The 20,784-nt window shown below is 30.0% G+C and overlaps 1 protein-coding gene and 2 pseudogenes across 3 annotated transcripts; all 3 read left to right on the top strand.

Moving 5' to 3' along the window:
* Window positions 1-246: 246 nt before the first annotated feature.
* Window positions 247-4,060, top strand: LOC104773048 (salicylate/benzoate carboxyl methyltransferase). 2 transcript variants are annotated; one of them, XM_087479877.1, is made up of 4 exons: window positions 247-712; window positions 922-1,575; window positions 2,020-2,089; window positions 3,613-4,060. In XM_087479877.1, the coding sequence occupies exons 1-4, from the start codon at window positions 647-649 to the stop codon at window positions 3,666-3,668; spliced, it is 846 nt and encodes a 281-aa protein (XP_087336003.1). In that variant the 5' UTR covers window positions 247-646; the 3' UTR covers window positions 3,669-4,060. The 2 variants fall into 2 exon arrangements, with proteins under 2 accessions (XP_087336003.1, XP_010495898.2); XM_010497596.3 differs by lacking the exon at window positions 2,020-2,089.
* Window positions 4,061-12,301: 8,241 nt separating this feature from the next.
* LOC104773047 (salicylate/benzoate carboxyl methyltransferase-like) lies at window positions 12,302-14,914 on the top strand (annotated as a pseudogene). Its single transcript, XR_015575252.1, has 3 exons — window positions 12,302-12,373; window positions 12,572-13,190; window positions 14,412-14,914. The product of XR_015575252.1 is annotated as a salicylate/benzoate carboxyl methyltransferase-like (transcript).
* A 1,861-nt stretch (window positions 14,915-16,775) lies between these two features.
* On the top strand, window positions 16,776-19,508 carry LOC104779254 (MACPF domain-containing protein CAD1-like; annotated as a pseudogene).
* Window positions 19,509-20,784: the final 1,276 nt, after the last annotated feature.

Below are 20,784 nucleotides of genomic sequence, written 5' to 3' on the forward strand. Positions count from 1 at the left end.
AATCAATTTTGAAAAAAGAGAGAAAGATAAAGAGATTGAAATACTTGAAAAATATGTGGGATTGTGTTTGTTCATCTTTTTGAAGTGAAATACGTTGAAATCTAAAATAACACCAAATCCAATGGACATTGAATAACAATGTTTTTAAAGAATTCTAAAATCCATCAAATAAATCCATAATCCAATAACAGCAGATTTTAATGTACTTTTTTAAATACCTAATTGAATAACACTGGATTCCAAAATACATCAAATTCTTTTAAAATCCATTATTCAATAACAGCCCCTAAGTATTGATTCTCTTCTTTTTTTATTCTCTTTCTTCTCTATATTAATTTTTTTTTATTGAGAATACTTTGATGAGTATTCATTAGTGGAGATGCCCTAAGCATGGTTACAAATCAAAGAAACTATCTACTCCTTTTGTCGGCAGGATAAAGAAAAGAACCGGATGAACTGACTTTATATATATTAATATATATATATATATAAAAGCTAGAGGCCCCTACAAATTTATTTATTTATTTTGTTCTTCTTCAATAATTCATGTCTTCGAGACGATCATACTTTGCGCCCCTTTTGTGTTAATATAATTGTACCCCCAGCGTCCATTTTCAGCATCTAATCGCATCAAGTAGTAGTCGACATGAGTGTTGTTAGCATGAAGGGTGGAGATGGAGAACACAGTTATGCAAATAATTCTGAGGTGCAGGTAAGCTTAGTACTTTTCTATAACATATGAACCATATTTAAACTTTGGAAAATATGTACTATAGATGATCTGAATAACAACTCCTTTGTCTCTCTTTTTCTGATATCAAATGTGTATTTTGTTTGTTTGTTTTTTTTTTTTTCTATCTTTTGATTTAAGCTTTTCTTTACATATATAATTAGATTTCACTTTTTGTTTTAACTTTTTAGAAAGGTATTGCTTCTGATGCAAAACCGGTGGTGGTGAAAAACGTAAAAGAAATGATAGTGAAAATGGATTTTCCGGGGTGCATCAAAGTAGCTGACTTGGGATGTTCTTCCGGAAAAAACACAATCTTGGTTATGTCCGAAATCGTTAACACAATCATAGCAACGTACCAACAAAAAGGTCAAAACCCACCGGAGATCGATTGTTGTCTGAACGATCTTCCGGACAACGACTTCAATGCAATTTTCAAGTTGGTCCCTTCCTTCCACGAGAAGCTGGAAACGAATGTTCAAGGAAAGTGCTTCGTCTCAGGACTCCCAGGCTCATTCTACAAAAGGCTTTTCCCAAGCAAGTCTCTTCATTTTGTCCATTCATCTTTTAGTCTACATTGGCTTTCCAAAGTTCCTGATGGGCTTGAGGAAAATAAGACGAACGTTTATCTCAGAAGTCCATGCCTTCCAAGTTTGTACGAGAGTTATTTGAATCAGTTCAAGAATGATTTCTCAATGTTTCTAAGAATGCGTGCCGAAGAGACAATGCCTAATGCACGTATGGCTCTCACCTTATTGGGCAGAAAAACTTTGGACCCTTTATCCAATAATTGTTTCCAAGGTTGGTCGTTGGTATCTGACTCTCTCCTCGATTTGGTGTCTGAGGTACATTTCTTAATTCTTTTTGGTAACCATAATTTCTTCTAGATCAGAGTAGGTTAACTAATCTCCTTCTACTCTATAATTTTAGTAATAATAATAATAACTACATATATATTTATATATACATATTGGTTATTCAACTACTGTTTTTATGCCAGATATAAATTAAGCAATTCAAGTCGCCACTAAATTTGGGTAGTGTTATAAGAAAAAACTAAATTTATTTTATGTTGTATTAAATTTATGGGCATGATACTTTTATAATCTCTCCCTTCCACAAAGTGTCATTTTAAATTTATAACTAGATAATAACCCGCGCTAGTAGCGCGGAGAATTTTTATTTATTTTATTATTTGTTAATATTATGTTTATGTTGTATCATTCATTTACATGTTATATAATATAGTACTATATGGTGAATTTTGATTCATATTAAACTACTAATAGGTAGGCCTGGAAACTACTACTGATACTTCTATTGGACCCGTTTTTCGGTTTGTATCCGTCCCGAAAAAAGGTACCCGCAGCTTTAGGGTCGAGTGAAGGGTATAATAATTATATTATCCATGAATAATGATCGAGTAACAGATATTAATTTAATTTTTGAGCATCTCGTTACCCGTCTCATTACCCGTTTTATTATCCGACTCATAAATACACGTTAATATTTTGTAGAATAATGTTACCAGCATGAGGAAATATTTATGTAAATTTGGATTTGTTTGTTACAAAATAATAGTAGAAAATTTATTAATTCTATACATTTTATAAAATCATATATTTAATTTACTTAAGGTCATATTCTGATTTCGACCCGTAGTTGGTACTACTATTTTGGTTTGGTGTAATATCAAATTCGTTAATTATACATTCGGTAAAGACAAACAAATCCAACAAAACATGTATTGACCCGTGATTTGGTATTACAAATTGATGTGATCGTGTTTAGAGATCTTAATATACCAAATTTATAAATTGAAGTTATTGGTATAACATGTTGTATATTAATTTTATAGGTGAAAATTACAATTAGGTTATGTATATTATCAATATTACACACTTAGTATTGTTTATATAGTGAATATTGTGTATAAACAATTAAGTTTTAGCCAATTAAATAGTTTGTTATTATTTCCTAAGATTTATGAAACAATAAATAGAGTTTTATTATTTTGTAAACAAATCTAAACTTTTCTTTTGTTAGTTATTAGAATAATTAAAATATAGTAGCATTTTCGTAATATGTCACATCAGAACTGGTTAAATTTTTAATAACATAGCTTAAATAAGTATATAGATATATTTTAAAAATATAAACAATGTTGTATCCTAATTTTCATATATATATTTGTTATTATTAAATGATTTAGATATGTAAATATTTAATCGTAGTTTTATAAATAAATTTAAGTTTTATAATTTTTTAAATTGTTTGTTATTGTTTCCTAAGATTTCTGAAACAATAAATATAATCTGTTTAATTATTTTATTACATAATTTCGAAATAATTTTATTATTATTTTATAAAATAATTTCGAATTATTTTATTAATGATTTCTTATAATCTAATAAATTAATAATTACTATTTTTTTGGATAATCATTTTCAGATTACAACAAATTAATATTAAGATTCTGTTATTATATTTTATATTAAAATACAGTGGCATTTTGTGTAATATTTTACATAGATTAAGGTTATTTGTTTAAAGGGTTGCTTAAATAAGTATATAGATGTGTATTTCCAACACAAATTTTACTAACAAAATATCGTTTAAACTCATTATTCCATCTTATTAATTAGAAAGAGAAATAAATTTAGGGTAATATCAAAAGACATAAGAGTGATTTATATATACACTTTTTTAATATGTGAAAAATGTTAGAATAATACTATTTGTGAAACAGAGAAAGTACATATCAATTAGTTTTGTATATTTTTCTTTCTAAATCAAAAGGTTTTGGGTGAATACCTTCATGGTTAGATTAAAGCCCTGATCATCGTTGTAATAAGATTTTGGAAAACGTTTTGAGTGTGCAGGGAATTGTGAAGGAATCAGATGTGGAATCTTTCAACGTGCCGTTCTACAATCCTGATGCAAGCGAGGTGAAGGACATAATCGAAAACGAAGGCTCATTCGAGATCAACAACTTCGAGACAATATTTGGACTTTTCTTTTCATACCAAACTGGAGTGAAAGATGAAGATGTGGACCAATCATGTCGATTAGAAGCCGTTAAAAAGAGGGCTAACATGATAAGATCCATCATGGAACCGATGCTTGTTGCTCATTTTGGAGATGCCATTATCGAACAGCTATTTGATAAGTATACATATCATGGATGCCAACGTTACGATACTTTGTGCAACAAGCCAACCGTTAATTTCTTTGTTTCGCTGACTAGGAAGTGATGGACCTTCGATCTGTGTCTGTCAATAGTTGAGGAGATTATAATAAGACAATAATATAATGATCCATTTACATCCATTTAATATGAACTCAAAGTACACAAAAACACAAACAAGTCTTATTGCAAATCCTTTAGAATCCCATAATCTTATCTTCTTACAAAATAATTAGTGGTAAAAACTAAAAAGGGAAAAGAAAAAAAAAAGTCTAATGAAGTCTCGCACCGAAGAGTAGTTGACCGTTTTAATGTTGTACTCTGGTGCTAGAAGACATCGGATAATGATTTAAAAGTGACTTATCACCTTCTCATTCCGTTACTTGGTGTGGTTCTTCTTCTTTAATTACCTAGTCTTAGATGAGATATGTAGATAACATTACATGACGAATTATGATGATGATGGAGTCTATGATCAAGGAGTTTAGTTATTCTCTGAGTAACGGCCCAGCTTTCCAGGATGGCGCCATTGAAAGGTTTCCATCCTATAGGGAGCTATTGATAGCATCTGCTCTTCAAGATGAATATCCCGTTTCTCTTCCGTGACACTATGTTTTTAAGTTTTTGTTTTTTTTACCGTGAGACCAAATCTTTAAAGTCATACAGTTTTAACAAAATATAAACAATTTGACTAAAAGAAAAAAGAGTTTAGGATTCTTCTCCACATAATATGCTGTCAAACTCAAACCCTATTCCCTTTCGTACAGTCAACACAAAACGAGTTTACAAACAAAACACAGTACAAGCCAAATACACTGACCAGAAAATGAAAGAATAAAAAAATCGATTTCTTCATATTCCAGCGAATTTTCTATTTTCATATGAGTAGCTTTTGTTATGATGATTATTATTATTATTATTTTCCCACTATGTTCGTATGTTGGCCGTGTGATCCTATACTAACAATTAAGTTGGATGTAACTAATTTTTGGGACGATTAAGAAAACTATTTCCCTTTAATCTACATTTCAATTACAACCACATATATATAAATGCATGTTCATTAATACGGAAAGACAACAAATAACAATGTTTTTAGGAAAGGTTTGTTAGTTTAGTTGCAATATGATAGTATTTGTTAGGAAATATAATATTCATCCGGCCAGATCATATTAATTATTCTATTTCAATCTGAATATGCTGTTGCATATTAATTATTCTATTTCAATCTGAATATGATGTTGCATACTGAATAGTTTGACTTATTGATAATTGTAAAAACGCATTTGGTGGTAGTTGATCAATAAGTATGTAATTTTAATTAATTGCGTCTGTAACTACTAACTATCATTGACATCTTTTTAACACTCATGTTTTGTTTGTGTTATTAAATTTGTTTGAAAACAAATGAGATTGATCGTGAAATTAGGAGAAGAAAATTCCAGTTAAAAGTATAATTATAATTAAATATTATTCGATTATTATATATAAAAATAATTGATACTAATTTAATATAATGAATTGTAATTCGTAATAAAATTTTAAATCCTAGTTTATTCTAAAAGTGGTATTACATCAACTGCATTTTAATTATCTGAAGGGTTACTTTTGCAATTTTTCTACGTAAATAAATAAATATATACTTCATAGATATATCTTTATAGTAGGATTTCACCCGCGGTACACCGCGGGACTAAGTTATAAATTATTGTATTTTAAATAATAATTTTTAATTTATTTAGTTTTCAAATTTTCAATTAAATAACTTTTTGTCTAATTAATTTAGGATTTTGTTTAGACTTTTTTTCTTCTTCTTTTTACGTTTTATAAAGTTTATAACCTAATTACATTAAATTTGTTATTAGATAGAATATATAATTCTAGATTTGTTTTGTTCTCTAGAATTAAACAGATGTATATACCTATATAGTATCTTAGTGTATATTTTTATGTGTATTTTTTTTTTTGAAATATTAAGAATGTGTTATAGTATGTGTAATATTTTGTAGTTTATATACTAAATAATTTATAAGTTAATTTTCAAAACTATGATTACAAATCTATAGTATATATGAGATAAACTAAGAGTTTTAGTGTTGGTTCTATATTCCAAACCCGCTATGCTAGACGGGTCATGCAACATATTCAAAGATTTTTAATACGCAAAAACTCATCATATGAAACCCGTGAAAGTAAAAATTATTTTTAAATACGTAATAAAAAATAAAAATAAATCTGTGAGCAAGCAATATATTTTATATTTAATTATTATTCTTTGAATAAGATATCAAATTGAACGGTAAATATGTTTGTTACCTTTTAAAATCATACCGTTAGTTTTTTTGAATGATATATTTTATATTTGATTTTGAACATTTATTTTAGGGGGAAATCAATGCGTTGAGATAAAAAATCTCTGCCACGGATCCTCCTCCAAGATCGAAAGTCAATTCGTCGTTTCTTGGTTAGACCGATTGTTTAGAAAATTTGTGTATGGAGAAAATATTGTTTTGTAAAATTGGAAACTTAATATTAATTAAATCAATTATAAAATTAATACTTAATGTTAAAGGGAGTTGTTCCAATTGTTTTGGAAATTTATTTAGGATGGGAAATCTTGTTTTCAAAAATAGAAACTTAATATTAATTAATTAAATGAAAAACAAATTAATAATTAATGCTAATGGCAGTCTTGTAAATAGGTGACAACTTCAAGATTTATTTGCTAAATGTAATTAAAAAATGTATATATAAATACTTATTTAAGCAATGTTGTCAAGTTTATCCCTACTATTATGTATAACATATTACAAAAATGCCATTACATTTTAATTAATTCAATAACTATCAAAAGAAAAACTTATATTAGTTTATAACATAATAAAATAATATTTTCGAAATTATTGAATACAATTATTTAACAGATTCTACTTATTGTTTCAGAAATCGTATGAAACAATAACAAACTATTTTAAACAATTATAAAACTTAATTTTAATAAGTACATATATATTTGTATATCTAAATCGTTTCATAGTGACATATATATATGTATATCTATATACTTATATTTAAGCAATCTTGTTAGAATTTTAACCAGTTTTGATGTGACATTTTACAAAAAATGATATTTTATTTTAATTAATCTAATAACTAACAAAATAAAAGGTTATATTTATTTACAAAATGATAAAAAGATATTTACAAAATTATTTAATGAAATTATTTAACAGATTCTATTTATTTTTTTCAGAAATCTTAGGAAACAATAACAAACTATTTAATTGGCTAAAATTTATTTTTATACACAATATTCACTATATAAACAATACTAAATGTATAATATTGACAATATACATATACATAATCTAATTGTCATTTTCACATATAAAGTTAATATATAGTAATATGTTATACCAATAACTGCAATGGTGTTAATATTAACACCAATCACTATTGTAAATTTGATATATTAAGATCTCTAAACACGATCACATTAGTTTGTAATATCAGATCGCGGGTCAATATATGTTTTGTTGGATTTTAATTATAGACTTTATCAAATTTATAATTAATGAATTTGATATTGCATCCAAACAAAAATAGTAGTATCAACTACGGGTCAAAATCAAAATAAAATTAAGTAAATTAAATATATAATTTTATAAAATGTATAGAATAAATAAATCTTCTGCTATTATTTTATAACAAACAAATCCAAAATTTACGTATAATATATATATATATATATATATTACCATCTTTTATTAGGTGTTAGAAAAAGTTTACACAATCTTCAGATAAACAACTTTATAGAGGGTATAAATGAGTATGAGTATAGTAACTTGTTGTTGATGAGCTAATCTGGATAATTTTGGTACTTTTTTTAGTTTAAATTAAAATGATTAAACATTTTGGAGATCTGATCTATCGTGTTAATAAAAATTGTGTTTAAGATCTGATTTATCGATCTATTTTGGTTATTAAGTACTCGTTAGTCTGGTTGCAGTTCAAATAAACTATATATTCCTTTTGTCGGCACGATAGAGAAAATAGTTTTTATTTGAACACATGGAATACTGCAGACAGAAAATATATAAAAACCAGACACCCCTACAATTTTTATTTTTATTCAACGATTCTATGATTTCTTCCTCAATAACTAATGTCTTCCGGAAGGTATTGCATTTTGCACCATTTTTACATATAAGCAAAACTATTATCTTCTTATAATTAAAAGAGAAGTACAAATAGGAGAACGTCCAAAATCCCTAATCTATTTACTCAAATTGCCACTCAATTATTACTAAAGGAGACACTTAATTGAAATTGAGCAGGACAAAATTGACTTAAAAAACTAAAAATTCGATTTTAGCTGTAGGGTCCGCGTGTTTATCCGACTACCCACTGAATAATCCGACAATCTATCCAGCTGCATGGATATTGATTTAAAATTGGGCCTTACTATTGTTAAAATATTTTGTATGCGTGTTGGGCCTTGCGTATATGGATAAATCCTGCAAAACAGACAAAAATGTAATAGTTGTTAGTTTGTTACCAATCGAAGAATATAGCCTAAAACTATCCATAAATGAACGGTAATTATGGCATACGTTTATATGTTAATATCTGCCCAAATCACACAATGCAAATCACTGAAATTTCGAGTTTTCGACTAATAATTCTCCAGTCACCTTATAATCAGCGTACACTTACCATCTTTGCTACAATACACTTACCAAAAAAACAAAAATAAACATCGAACATAGCTACTTTGATACCAAAAAGTCAATGCTAATTATGCAAATAAACCTTTTGTTAAACGTATCAAAGAATTTTGTGCTTGCACAAAAAATCTATCATTTATTGCTTCTAACCTAAACACTAATATATGAATCACCTATAAATATCATCATGAAACGCATAGACCCAATCATCACACATTCACCATTTTTAAATACAAGCTTTGAAACACATACCTCGCAATGACTGCATACTACGAGATGTGAAGCTTTTTAAGACTTCATAGAAAGTGGAATTCATGGTTCTTCATACTTGGGAGACATATACAACAATGCTTGGTCAAACATTTGACATGATACTCGATGATGCCAAGGTAAGTATAAAGATCTTATATTGTTGTATACATACACATTCAGCAGTATTCATGTTCATAAACCTAACCTACTGTTATGTCATTTTCAGGGTACAAATTTCACTCTTCTCTGAAAAAGGATCTGATGAACTGGTTCCAAAAATTCAAGAAGAGAAGTCATCCAATTCAATATGAATTTAATATTTGAATGTAACATCTGATCAATATGAAATGTTGAGATTTAGAGGTTAGAAGCAACTCTGACCTCTTTATCCTTCTATGTGAGAGTTGGCAGATCTATATGAACTTGAAAGACGTGTAGAGTGAGAGAACCAGCCAAAGTAGCAGCATTCCTTGACAGGCAAATGATATCATCTCTTTTAACTCATCAACCTGCATGTTCGTTTGGGAGTTAAGTCTTCCAATATAGCCATCTAAAAATGTCTAAATTCAATATAGAGAAACCATCAGACGTATATTTGTAAGCTTTTTTTTTTTTTTTTTTGACAATGTATATTTGTAAGCTTTTTATTTTATTTATACTATATCCTAACTCATGTTGTGTCACTACCAGTTATTGCCCAACAAATATACTATGAGCAATCGATCCATGTGAAATTCCAATTCGATGAAGAACAGGTACATATCAAAGAATTGGGATCTTAAGCATCAAGCAGTGAGAGAGCTCACAGATTTGGAAGGCTCGGATCCTCGAGAAGAAGATGGCTCAAATGCATCTTCGGTGACTGAAGTGGAGAGAGATCTCATGGGCAATGTTTGCTATTTAGTTTATGATGGGGACGTAGAATGCAATTTTGAAAGGAAAAAAAAACAAAATTGTATTGACAGAGATTATAGTTATATCGATTAAATAGCATAATCAATAATATCCAAAAAAACTTTTTTCCACCAAAATAAGAGAATCAAATCAATTTAAGAGTTCTTACACAATTGTTACTAGAATCTGCGGAATAACCAGCCTTGGAGATTGATGAGAGTAGCCCTTCCATCAGAGCCGTCGCTAACTTTTTGGAGGCCACAATCAAAGGAAAAAAATGGGCTGAAAATAAAAGAAAATAAGCTTGTACAGGAGTTCAAACTCATGATGGGTGAGACACATTAACACTCCTAACGCCACTAGACCAACGAAGCTTTTATGAAAATAAGGCCGAATTTACTATATAATATATAAGGCCGCAAGCTGATGCTTCATTGGCTTGGCCTTTGGGCCGGCTCTGCCTTCTATTCAGGTAACTATTCGTGATGATATGAGACAAAATCGGAGGCAACCACATAGAATTGTTAATTACAGGATTTGGTGAAGAAAACGTGATTGGTTGATCCAGTTGAAGTAGGTGGTAAGAAACGGCCTGGGTGTAGAAACGAAAAAAGATTGGTAAGGGACCAATTTTGAAGGTCATGGTCCTCACAGAGGAGGAACCGAGGAACAGAGGAGGTGGAGGAGGAAAGAGACAAAGGAACAATTATTTATGTCTTTGTTCGGCTGATTTTTGTTTTGCCCCAACTCAAAATATAATAAATTTTATTATAATCATACAAATTATATGACTATGTAACTGATGTAGAAAAATTGCTTTCTGTAGCTGGATCATATTTAATCGATTTATCTTTTAAATTAAACTTACAAGTATGATACCAAATTAAATTACAAGTATTATTGTTAAATAATATGTATAATTATTTAATCTTAAACTAAAAATATGTATAAGTGTTGAAATAATAGTCAAAAATCATACATTTAAAGAAATTTTAAACCTTAATATACTTTTTTCTATTTTTCTTAAACATGTTGTTTATTTTATTTTAGATCTTATCTTTAATCGGATATAGATCAAAATATATGCTTCTTTTTAAAGTGGGTCATGTATTTTGAATTTTTTTTACAAATAACATTAAGATTTTACATAAGTAGAGCAGATGCAGACATACTATATATTACACTAGGATGGTTTTCTGGGGTTAAATTTCTTAAATCCGCTGTAGGGCGAAGCTAGCATGACTGGTTTGAATTATTAAACCAATACTAAAACTATGAACTTATTTTATATACTGTATATTTCTTTTGGAATTAATTAGGTTATAGATTATATCCTTATTTACTATACGAACTACAAAATATACCGACCTACAAAGAAGAAACAGCACTATACAATAAAAATAAATAAAAATACAATAAAAATAAGAAAATATATTAAAACACAATATGGTGTTCCCAAAAAAAAATGACAATCAAAATACAATAAAAAAAATTACCCGCGGTGTACCGCGGGTTCAAACCTAGTGTGAACGTACACATACTTACTTAATAGTGTTAATTCGAAATCGTCTCAGAAAACATGATTTAAAGTAGAATAGGAAAATGAATCTTAAAAGATTGAAAATATAAATTATAATCAAAATTCCAAAAATAAAATCTTTTTTTTTTAAACGAAAATAAAAAAATGTGAAAACAAAAAGAAAGATGCATGGAAAATAAACTACTTTTAACTCCTTTTAACATTCTTTTTATTATTATTATTATTATTATTATTATTATTATTATTATTATTATTATTATTATTATTATTATTATTATTATTATTATTATTAATATTATTATTATTATTATTATTATTATTTTATTTAATAGTTTTTTTTTTCTTAACTCTAGTCAACCAGAGTGATGTACTGTTGACTTTACCAAAATCTGGAAAAAAAACATTAGAGGTGGATGTAACATGAAATTTACCCTTATACATATTTGTACCCTAATGTCCATGTGCTTTTCAGTCAAGCTAGTAGTTAACGGTCAATTCCCATTAAATTTTAATTTCACTATATCAGGTCACCACGCATCATTAGTTTGGTTATCGTGCTGATAACGTGTTATAACAAGAGGTTTAGGGAATTGTTCTCTTGTATAATTATCTATCCCATAAGATATAACATATATAATGATACAATATTAGGGTTTAGGTTATACACCAGATCTACTAATGGGTGGATAATGGGCATCCATACAATATAGAATATTCATAACACCTACTACATATTCTATTTGACAGTAAGATAAAGAAAATAATTATCAAACAAAAAACACATGGGATACTGCACACATAAAATATAGAAAAACCAGACCCGTACAATATTTTGTTTATTCAACGATTACCATGATGTCTTCTTCAATAATTCATGTCTTCCTGAAGGTCTTACTTTGCACCCCTTTGTGTTTATATATATATTTGTACCCCTTGTGTCCATTTTCAGCATCTAATCACATTAAGAAGTACTCGACATGGGTGTTGTTAGCATGAAGGGTGGAGATGGAGAACACAGTTATGCAAATAATTCTGAGGTGCAGGTAAGTACTTCTTTTTAACATATGAACCATATTTAAACTTTGGCAAATAATTCTAGGTTCTTGTTAGATGATTTGAATAACAACTCCGTTTTGTCTCTCTTTTTTCTGGCATCAAATGTTTATTTTTTGTTTCTTTATTTTGTTAATTCATGCTTTTGAAAAGAATATATAATTAGATTTCACTTTTTAACTTTTTAGAAAGGTATTGCTTCTGATGCAAAACCCGTGGTGGTGAAAAACGTACATCAAAGTAGCTGACTTGGGATGTTCTTCTGGAGAAAACACGTTCTTGGTTATGTCCGAAATCGTTAACACAATCATAGCTACATACCAGCAAAAAGGTCAAAACCCACCAGAGATCGAATGTTGTCTGAACGATCTTCCGGACAACGACTTCAATGCAAATTTCAAGTTGGTCCCTTCCTTCCACGATAAGCTGAAGAAGAATGTTCAAGGAAAGTGCTTCGTGTCAGGAATCCCAGGCTCATTCTATAAAAAGCTTTTCCCGAGCAAGACTCTTCATTTAGTCCATTCATCTTTTAGTCTTCATTGGCTTTCTAAAGTTCCTGATGGGCTTGAGGAAAATAAGGCGAACGTGTATCTAAAAAGTCCATGCCTTCCAAGTTTGTACGAGAGTTATTTGAATCAGTTCAAGAATGATTTCTCAATGTTTCTAAGAATGCGTGCGGAAGAGACAATGCCTAATGCACGTATGGTTCTCACTTTGGCGGGTAGAAAAATTTCGGACCCTTTATCCGAGAACTGTTTCAAAGATTGGTCGTTGGTATCTGATTCTCTCCTCGATTTGGTGTCTGAGGTACTCACTATAATTACACTTCTTAAATCTCTTTCTATTTTTTTTGTTTGAATCAAACTATTAGCCAGTTATATTAATTACAAAATTTAAGTCATCACTCATCACGACTAAAATTAGTCAATATTATAAGAAAAACTAGATTAGGACCCGCGATACACCGCGGAACAAAATTATTTATAACTAAAATATTTAAATTATAAATTGTATTTGTTGGTTAAATATGTTATAATTATATAATAATTGTTAAATAAACCATATAATATCACAATATATTTTTTTACATAATATTTATTTAATCAATTTAATTAGGTATATCTATTTTCTGATACCAACAGTATTAACAAAATAATGAAATGATGTTTTATCCGTGTAACATCGAATTAATGATATTTTTTAATCTATATAAATATCGATAAAACCCGTCCTGCTATATCACCCTGTCCCGAGATATTTTAACTCACACTATATTATCTTAATTTTTAATATTTATTGTGTATCTACGGTATAATATTTATCATATTTAACCTTTTTAAAATATTTAAAATAAAGAACCGGAATAAACCAAAGAAAAGTTTTTAAAGTTTGAATGTCTGATAAATCAAGCTTTCTACTCATTTGTATTCGAAATCATTTTGTTCTCTTTTATAATATGATTCTAAACCATTGCCCAATTTTTTTTAGACGATATGGGATATTGTACCTGTATTTTTTATTCATCTATTGAGTAATATATGTTTTTAAAAAAATTTTTGTAATACATCATATGCAGAAAAAAATCACAATTTTTATTAACTAAATGTATTATAGAATAATTCAAGATAATTTAAATTTAAAATTCAAATAAATTTTTATTATAAAAATGTAAGGAATCATATTTTATGTTTGAATGATGTAGAAAGATTTGCTTATTTTCTAAATCTTACCTAGAATTAATTTTGAAGTTTTGGTAACTAATATTAAAGTCAATTCATTAAATGTAAAAACTTTCCAAAAAATATTTTTGAGCAAAAACTGCTGTAAAAATATTAGTATAGATTAATTTAGTTAACGTTGTAATTAATTTATGGGCATGAAAATTTTATACATGTCAACTTAGCTTTTTATTTTTTTATTTTTTTTCTAAAGCAAAGATTTTTGGGTGAATGCACCATATTTCATGGTTAGTTTAAAGGCCTGATCGTAGTTATAATATGCTTCTTGACGAAAAATTGGAGTGTGCAGGGAGTTGTGAAGGAATCAGATGTGGAATCTTTCAACTTTCCGTTCTACAATCCTGATGAAAGCGAGGTGAAGGAAGTTATCGAAAATGAGGGCTCATTCGAGATCAACAATTTTGAGACAATATTTGGACTTCTCTTCTCATCCAAAACTGGTCATAGTGAAGTGAAAGATGAAGATGAGGACCAATCACGTGTATTTGAGCTCGTTAAAAAGAGGGCTAACATGGTAAGATCCATCATCGAACCGATGCTTGTTGCTCATTTTGGAGATGCCATTATCGATCAGCTGTTTGAGAAGTATACATATCGTTTATGGGGACGTTACAATAGTTTGCGCAACAAACCAACAGTTAGTTTCTTTGTTTCGTTGACTAGGAAGTGATGGACCTTAGTATGCTGCTGCCAATAATTGAGGAGATAATAATAATAAGATAATAATGATCCTTGGTAATAATTCCTTGGTAATAATTGGACAACAAAGCCTAATTAATATGTTATGTATTGTGCTCATAATGTCTCTGTTATGTACTATTTGATATAACTATTTTTTTTTAAATTGCTCATGGTGGATTTTACTATTTTAGATTGAATATGTATCCACTGTAACGGTAAGACTTGAATATGTATTAAAATCTTAGGCTTGAATACTTTAACATCTATTGTAAAATAAAGTTGAAATAATATGCAGTTGTTTTAGTTTATGCGTTTAAGGTTTCTTGTGTTAAATTTGTTTGAATACAAGTGAGATTGATGGTGAAATTAGCAAAAGAAAGATGTAAGTTAAAATATATTAAAAATATATATATTTTACAATTATGAAATATATCAATTATTGATATTAATTTAATATAATAAATTTTAACACATAATAAATTTTAAATCCTATCAATACAATAAAAAAAAAATGTGTTGCTTACATCAATTAAATGAGAGAGACTGACACATCAATTAAATGACTACCCTATCAAATTAAAACAATTAAATACAGATCATCACAATTGTTGCTTACATGTTTTTTTTGTGATGGTTTTATGTTTCGTCGTTTAACACTATTGAGTAACTCAGTTTAGTTTTCTGATTTCGATTTTGATTTTTGTTTGATTTCTTCGAACTTCTCCTCGGCGATTGATTCATAAACAAAACTCACAGAACAGAACCCTAGATTCAGAACCAAAGCAGAACAGTAGAAACAATTGCGGCGGGATTTCATACTCCTCGGCGATTGATTTTGCATCCCTTAATATTACTGTTCTATTCTCTTTTTTTTTTTTTTGAACAAAACAGAGCCTTACTTTCATTCAACTAAACATAGTAGCATGGTTACAAAGGATAAGAGTTTTCAAAGCAAAGCTTGATAGATAAACATGTGCAACAAAGATAAAAATAGATAGATCGACCAACATGTCCAAGAGATGTTGAAAATTTGAGCAAGAGAGCATCAAACTGCAAGCTAAATCCAGGGTTGTCGACGCCACATTCGCTGATACAGCAGAAGAGTGGTAGATTGTCCTTATCGAAATAACATTGGAACGTTGAAGGTGTTTCCATGGCCGAGAGACTAGATGGTTTGATCTGCTCATTGGCGAGGAGGTTGGTGGATGGAGAGTAAAGGTTGAACATGGCTTACTTGAAGAGATTCCGGTAACCAAATCCCATGGAGTTATGGTCATAATGCCGACACTCATCAAACTTTGCCAAGGGGAAACATACTTGCGGACATTGATGGATTGAACTTGGGAATAAGCAGGTCGCAGGGAGAGTATGTATAGGAGACTGGGAAGGTGTCGGTAACTTTCTCTTCTTGAAGAGAAAGTCATAATGCCGATCTTCCTATATCTTCCGGTTTCAGCACAAATAGAGCAGAGATGCAATTGAGATAGTTCAAGGAACAGCTGAAACAAAGAGGTTAGACTCAAGAGGGACCGGTAACCATCGCTCTGTTGAGCCGAGGTCATAATGCCGGTCGTCATTAGTCTTTGGTGGTCAGGGGTAGGGACCCTAAGCAAAACTAATGGCAGGGTTCTCAAGTAAATGTTGCAATAACAGAGCACCGATGAGTGATTATGTTCAGATTGCAGTCTTCGGACAATTGAAACAATAAATCGACACAGAGGTAAGCTACGGGACTGCAATTGATGACTTGGAACAAACCTGGGTTTTTTAAGAGCATAGGTTGGGTCTTGGGGACTTGTCAAGGTCGTGCACAGCTCCGGCGTCAACACAGAGCTCCTGTCCAACTGCGACCAAACAAAACGCTTGGTGAGGGGATCTAGATCCGAGGAGCAGAGAGATGATAAGGCTGACTTCAAGGGTCGCATGTGGCAAGGATGAAGTACAAGATAGATAAGGCGATTTGGAGTCTCGGATGTTGCGATTGGAGGCTGGTAACTCAGGAGAATCACCTCCCTTGGAGAAACCACCGGCAGAGACAAAGGGAGGACGAGGGGATGAAGCTGAAGCATGGCCGGATTCGAGGAGAGTGGACTTGGTGAACCTCCGGTGTATTCACCGCTGGAACTGACAAAGAGTAACCTTAAGTAGAAGAGGAGAACACTGGGGTAACGGGGCAATTTCCCGGCGACGCCGATCTGATTCGACGCCGCCGAGGGAAGAGACGTTGGGGATCGTGCCAGAGAGAGCGGCTAGGGCGAACTCACTTTCTTTTCTTTCTTTGTATTCTCAAAGTCTTACTTTGGTCCACTGTTCTATTCTCTTAAGGATTTATATTAATCATAGTAGATTTGAGGTGAAAGCTTAAAAACTCACAGAACAAAACTCTGCTTTGGTTTTGAATCTTTTATCCTTAATGTTGTCTTTTACAGTTGTTTGCTGTCAAGAAGTTGGACAATAGGGATTCTGAACAACAACAAGATCACGGACTTATCTCTATGAGAAGTGAGGCTAAGTTTGTCTTCTTAACTGCAGGAGCTTCTGACTCGGTTTCTTTATGCAATTGAAGAAGGTATACAGTTGTTTGGTTTGAGTAGACCATACATATTGATTCATGTTTCTTTTTGAACATTTAGAAAGTATTATTGCACAAAGGTATAATGGTGATTTCTTGTGATTATAATCATAGAATGTATCTATTGACATTTTTTGCCAGTTCTTATGGCTGCAATGTCACCACTTTCTAATGTACCAAATGAATTTGTGTCAGTATTAGTAAAGCCAATCAAATCAAATCTCATAAATATTATAAGTAGGTCTAATTCAATGTTAGTAGCCATATCGAGTTTTTGGTTTATTTGGTTTTCTGGTAAAGATTGGTCTGTGGGGGGTCAAAATGAGTATTGAACTTTAGGTGTCTCACTAGAAAAATATTGTCTTGCTTCTGGTTATTCATTAGATATAACCTTTTTTTGGCAGATGGTAAAATATTTCAATGAGAGAGCAGGTGTAAAAGGGAACATACCACTAGGATGCTTTAAACACGATGTTCAATTACACGGGTTCTTGGCAAGTCGCTGCAGCATCCACAGAATCTCTTGCACTGGTTGGATATTTTATTCCGCTTTATGAAGTCAAATTGGCAAAGCTTACATTGGTTTTGGGCAACGAGATCAGACGCACTATTCCTTCCTCATGGGATCCCGCTTCCTTAGCTAGCTATACTCCTCTCTTTTAATACACAATGTTTTCTGCTGTTCTGGTCTCTCTTGTCTAGATGTTTATAATCTCTTAATGTTCACACCGTTGGAATGTTTAAGAATTAATTTAGAGTCAGTCAGTTTCCTCTTGTTGTCTTGACCGAACACATAGTTTCTGTGGCCAAATGAAAGAAAATAAATAAAAAGTTCTTGTGAAGAACAAGCTTTGTTGAGTGTTGTATTCAGTAAAAGATTATTCGGATAACTTTTCCACTTTCTGCAATTTTAAATTCGTGAAAGCTACACTTGATGTGATTCTTGATGATATTTCATAATTCTTATGTGGTTTCCCCACTTGTTTACTCATTTGGTACAGCTTTATTGAAAATTACGGCACACATATTGTAACTTCGGTGACCATTGGTGGAAGAGACGTAGTTTACATTAGACAACATCAGTCTTCTCCTTTACCATTATCTGAAATCAAAAACTACGTGAATGACATGATGGAGCACAAGTTTCATGAAGCAGAGAGTCAATCTATTACCAACCCCCTAAAATACAAAGACAAGATTAGTACGACGTCACAGGCCACAACGAGATTACGCTGGTTAACGAAGTTCATTCCCTCTACTTATGGTAATCGAAGATTTTAGCTGAAAAGCTCTCTCCTGTAGGATATCACAGTAATATTAGGACGAAGAGGAGGCTACGATCTAGAGCAAAGCTACGCTCGATTGGCTGAGACAGTATCAGCAGCATTATCAACATGACTTTTACTCCTATTTTTACTCTGCTCGAGGGTGTGCCTGGTCTATGGCATTTGACTCGTGCGAACTTTACTTGGAATGTGAGTTTCTATCAAAAAAATTGAACTTAATTATGTTTGAAACCAATAAACGTAACAAATCTCTTGTTGTTCTGACTAGATAAGCCTCCTACTGAACATTTACAAATACTTTTTGGATTTCCGAATAGCTCGAGCTTGGGCTCCTGAACAGAGTAACATCCAACGTAAAGAACTTGTGTGTCCTTCTCTTCATTTTTGGATAAGTTACTTTTTTTTTTAATTATGTTTTGTTAGGAGGATGATGTATTCTTATTTTTAATTATGTTTTAATATTATTTTGTAATATAGTTTTTTTTTCAAGTCATGGTTTCTTAATAATAAATATAGTGTTTTAATTTTTTATATCACTTCATTCCAAAAAATCATTATTCATAATTTTGAAATATATATTCAAAATTATTTTTTTGTCAACAATTTAAAATTAATTAACTTAATAATAAAATTATTATTATTAAAATAATATAGTAATTTGTATAATTTCTGTATAAATACATAATTACTGTATAAAGACGACCATAGTCGTAGATTTTAGTGAAGTACTGTTGTGCTTTAATGAATCGAATTTGTAATTTTTTAGGAACTAAAACTGACAAAAGATTAAATTGGTTGATTTTGGTTCAATCTCTTTTCAATTTCAGCTTCAATTGGGTGTGGATGAGAGTTATACACTTATAGTGTGTCAAAGAAGAATGAGCAGGTTTTACTTCCGCTACTATCGGCTATATGTTGATGGAGTAGAATAGACACGGTCGCGGATTAATCCAATAAAATGAAAAGAATTCTATATTTAAATTATTTATTTTAGTATCTTATTTCAATCTCTAACAGATATTGCTACTTAAAACAGTTTGTATAAACTTTACAATAGAGCCACTAATCCTTTTGCTTCTCTATATAAGCTAATTTTTTAAAGTGTTAGAGTCTGAAACACCAACAAATTGTTTACTTGCTTAGTTTGAAATACAATTTATAAAAAGTACCCTGCCGCAGAGCGCGAGTTTTAACATAGTTTTATCTTAAAAGTGGTATTATATCAACTGCCACTTAGTTATTTGAAGGGTTACTTTATATTTTTCCATGTAAAGTATATATTATTATCGTATATATATATAGTTATATTTTAACGTCTTTTCTTAGGTGTTGGAAAAAGTTTTCACAATTTTAAATAAACAACTCCTTAAACATTTGAGAGAGAAGAAATGAGCCTGAGTAAACTTTTCTTGTCAAAAAAAAAAGAAAAAAATGAAAAAAAGAAATGAGCTAATCTGGATAATTTAGATAAAAGTTTTAGTTTATATACTCAAGCTAGTAGTTAAGTATACATTCTCTATAACTAGGAAGCAAAACATTTTATATAGTTTTTTTTTTTAAATATCATTCGAACCAACGATCTTAAGACTTTATTTGAGAGTGCCAATACTTAGTTATATCTATATATACATTTTTAAGTAAAATTTGGGTTCTACCCTTTTATTTGTACTTATTTACAAAGTTAATCCCTAAAAAATTACCAAAAATAGTATTACTTCAAATTTTATTTTCTAAATATTTTACATACCATTCCAACTAAAAAAATACAGTAGAATCAATATGGAAACAGAAATTATAATATTAACCACACCTTCTATTGTGTATTGAAGATATTCTATCTCTGAATTATTTGCAAACAAAGAAAACAACAATATGATTCCTATTTTGTTTTTAAAAACCTGTGAGCTTTGATTCTTAGCGTAAGAAGACCTTCGGTTCACATTTATTTAAATATTATAATTAATATATAAAACTTAAAATTTTTTTAAAATATTATGAATATGTAAAATTAAATTTTTAAAAATACTATATAATATGGTTATATAGTAGATGAGTTATAAAGAGGACATGTTGAATTAATAAAATATCATTAAATTTGTGTTAACACAGGTTAAATCCTCATT

This window comes from Camelina sativa, chromosome 12 (assembly GCF_030686135.1).
Source record: "Camelina sativa cultivar CO46 ecotype springtype chromosome 12, ASM3068613v1".
NCBI classification, from domain to species: Eukaryota; Viridiplantae; Streptophyta; class Magnoliopsida; order Brassicales; family Brassicaceae; genus Camelina; species Camelina sativa.

Excerpts from the sequence above, each read along its gene's own strand:
- LOC104773048 (XM_010497596.3), top strand. The coding sequence starts at position 647 with ATGAGTGTTGTTAGCATGAAGGGTGGAGATGGAGAACACAGTTATGCA. Across the intron at positions 713-921 it reads CAAATAATTCTGAGGTGCAG|AAAGGTATTGCTTCTGATGC; the intron begins GTAAGCTTAGTA and ends TTAACTTTTTAG. Across the intron at positions 1,576-3,612 it reads TCCTCGATTTGGTGTCTGAG|GGAATTGTGAAGGAATCAGA; the intron begins GTACATTTCTTA and ends TTGAGTGTGCAG.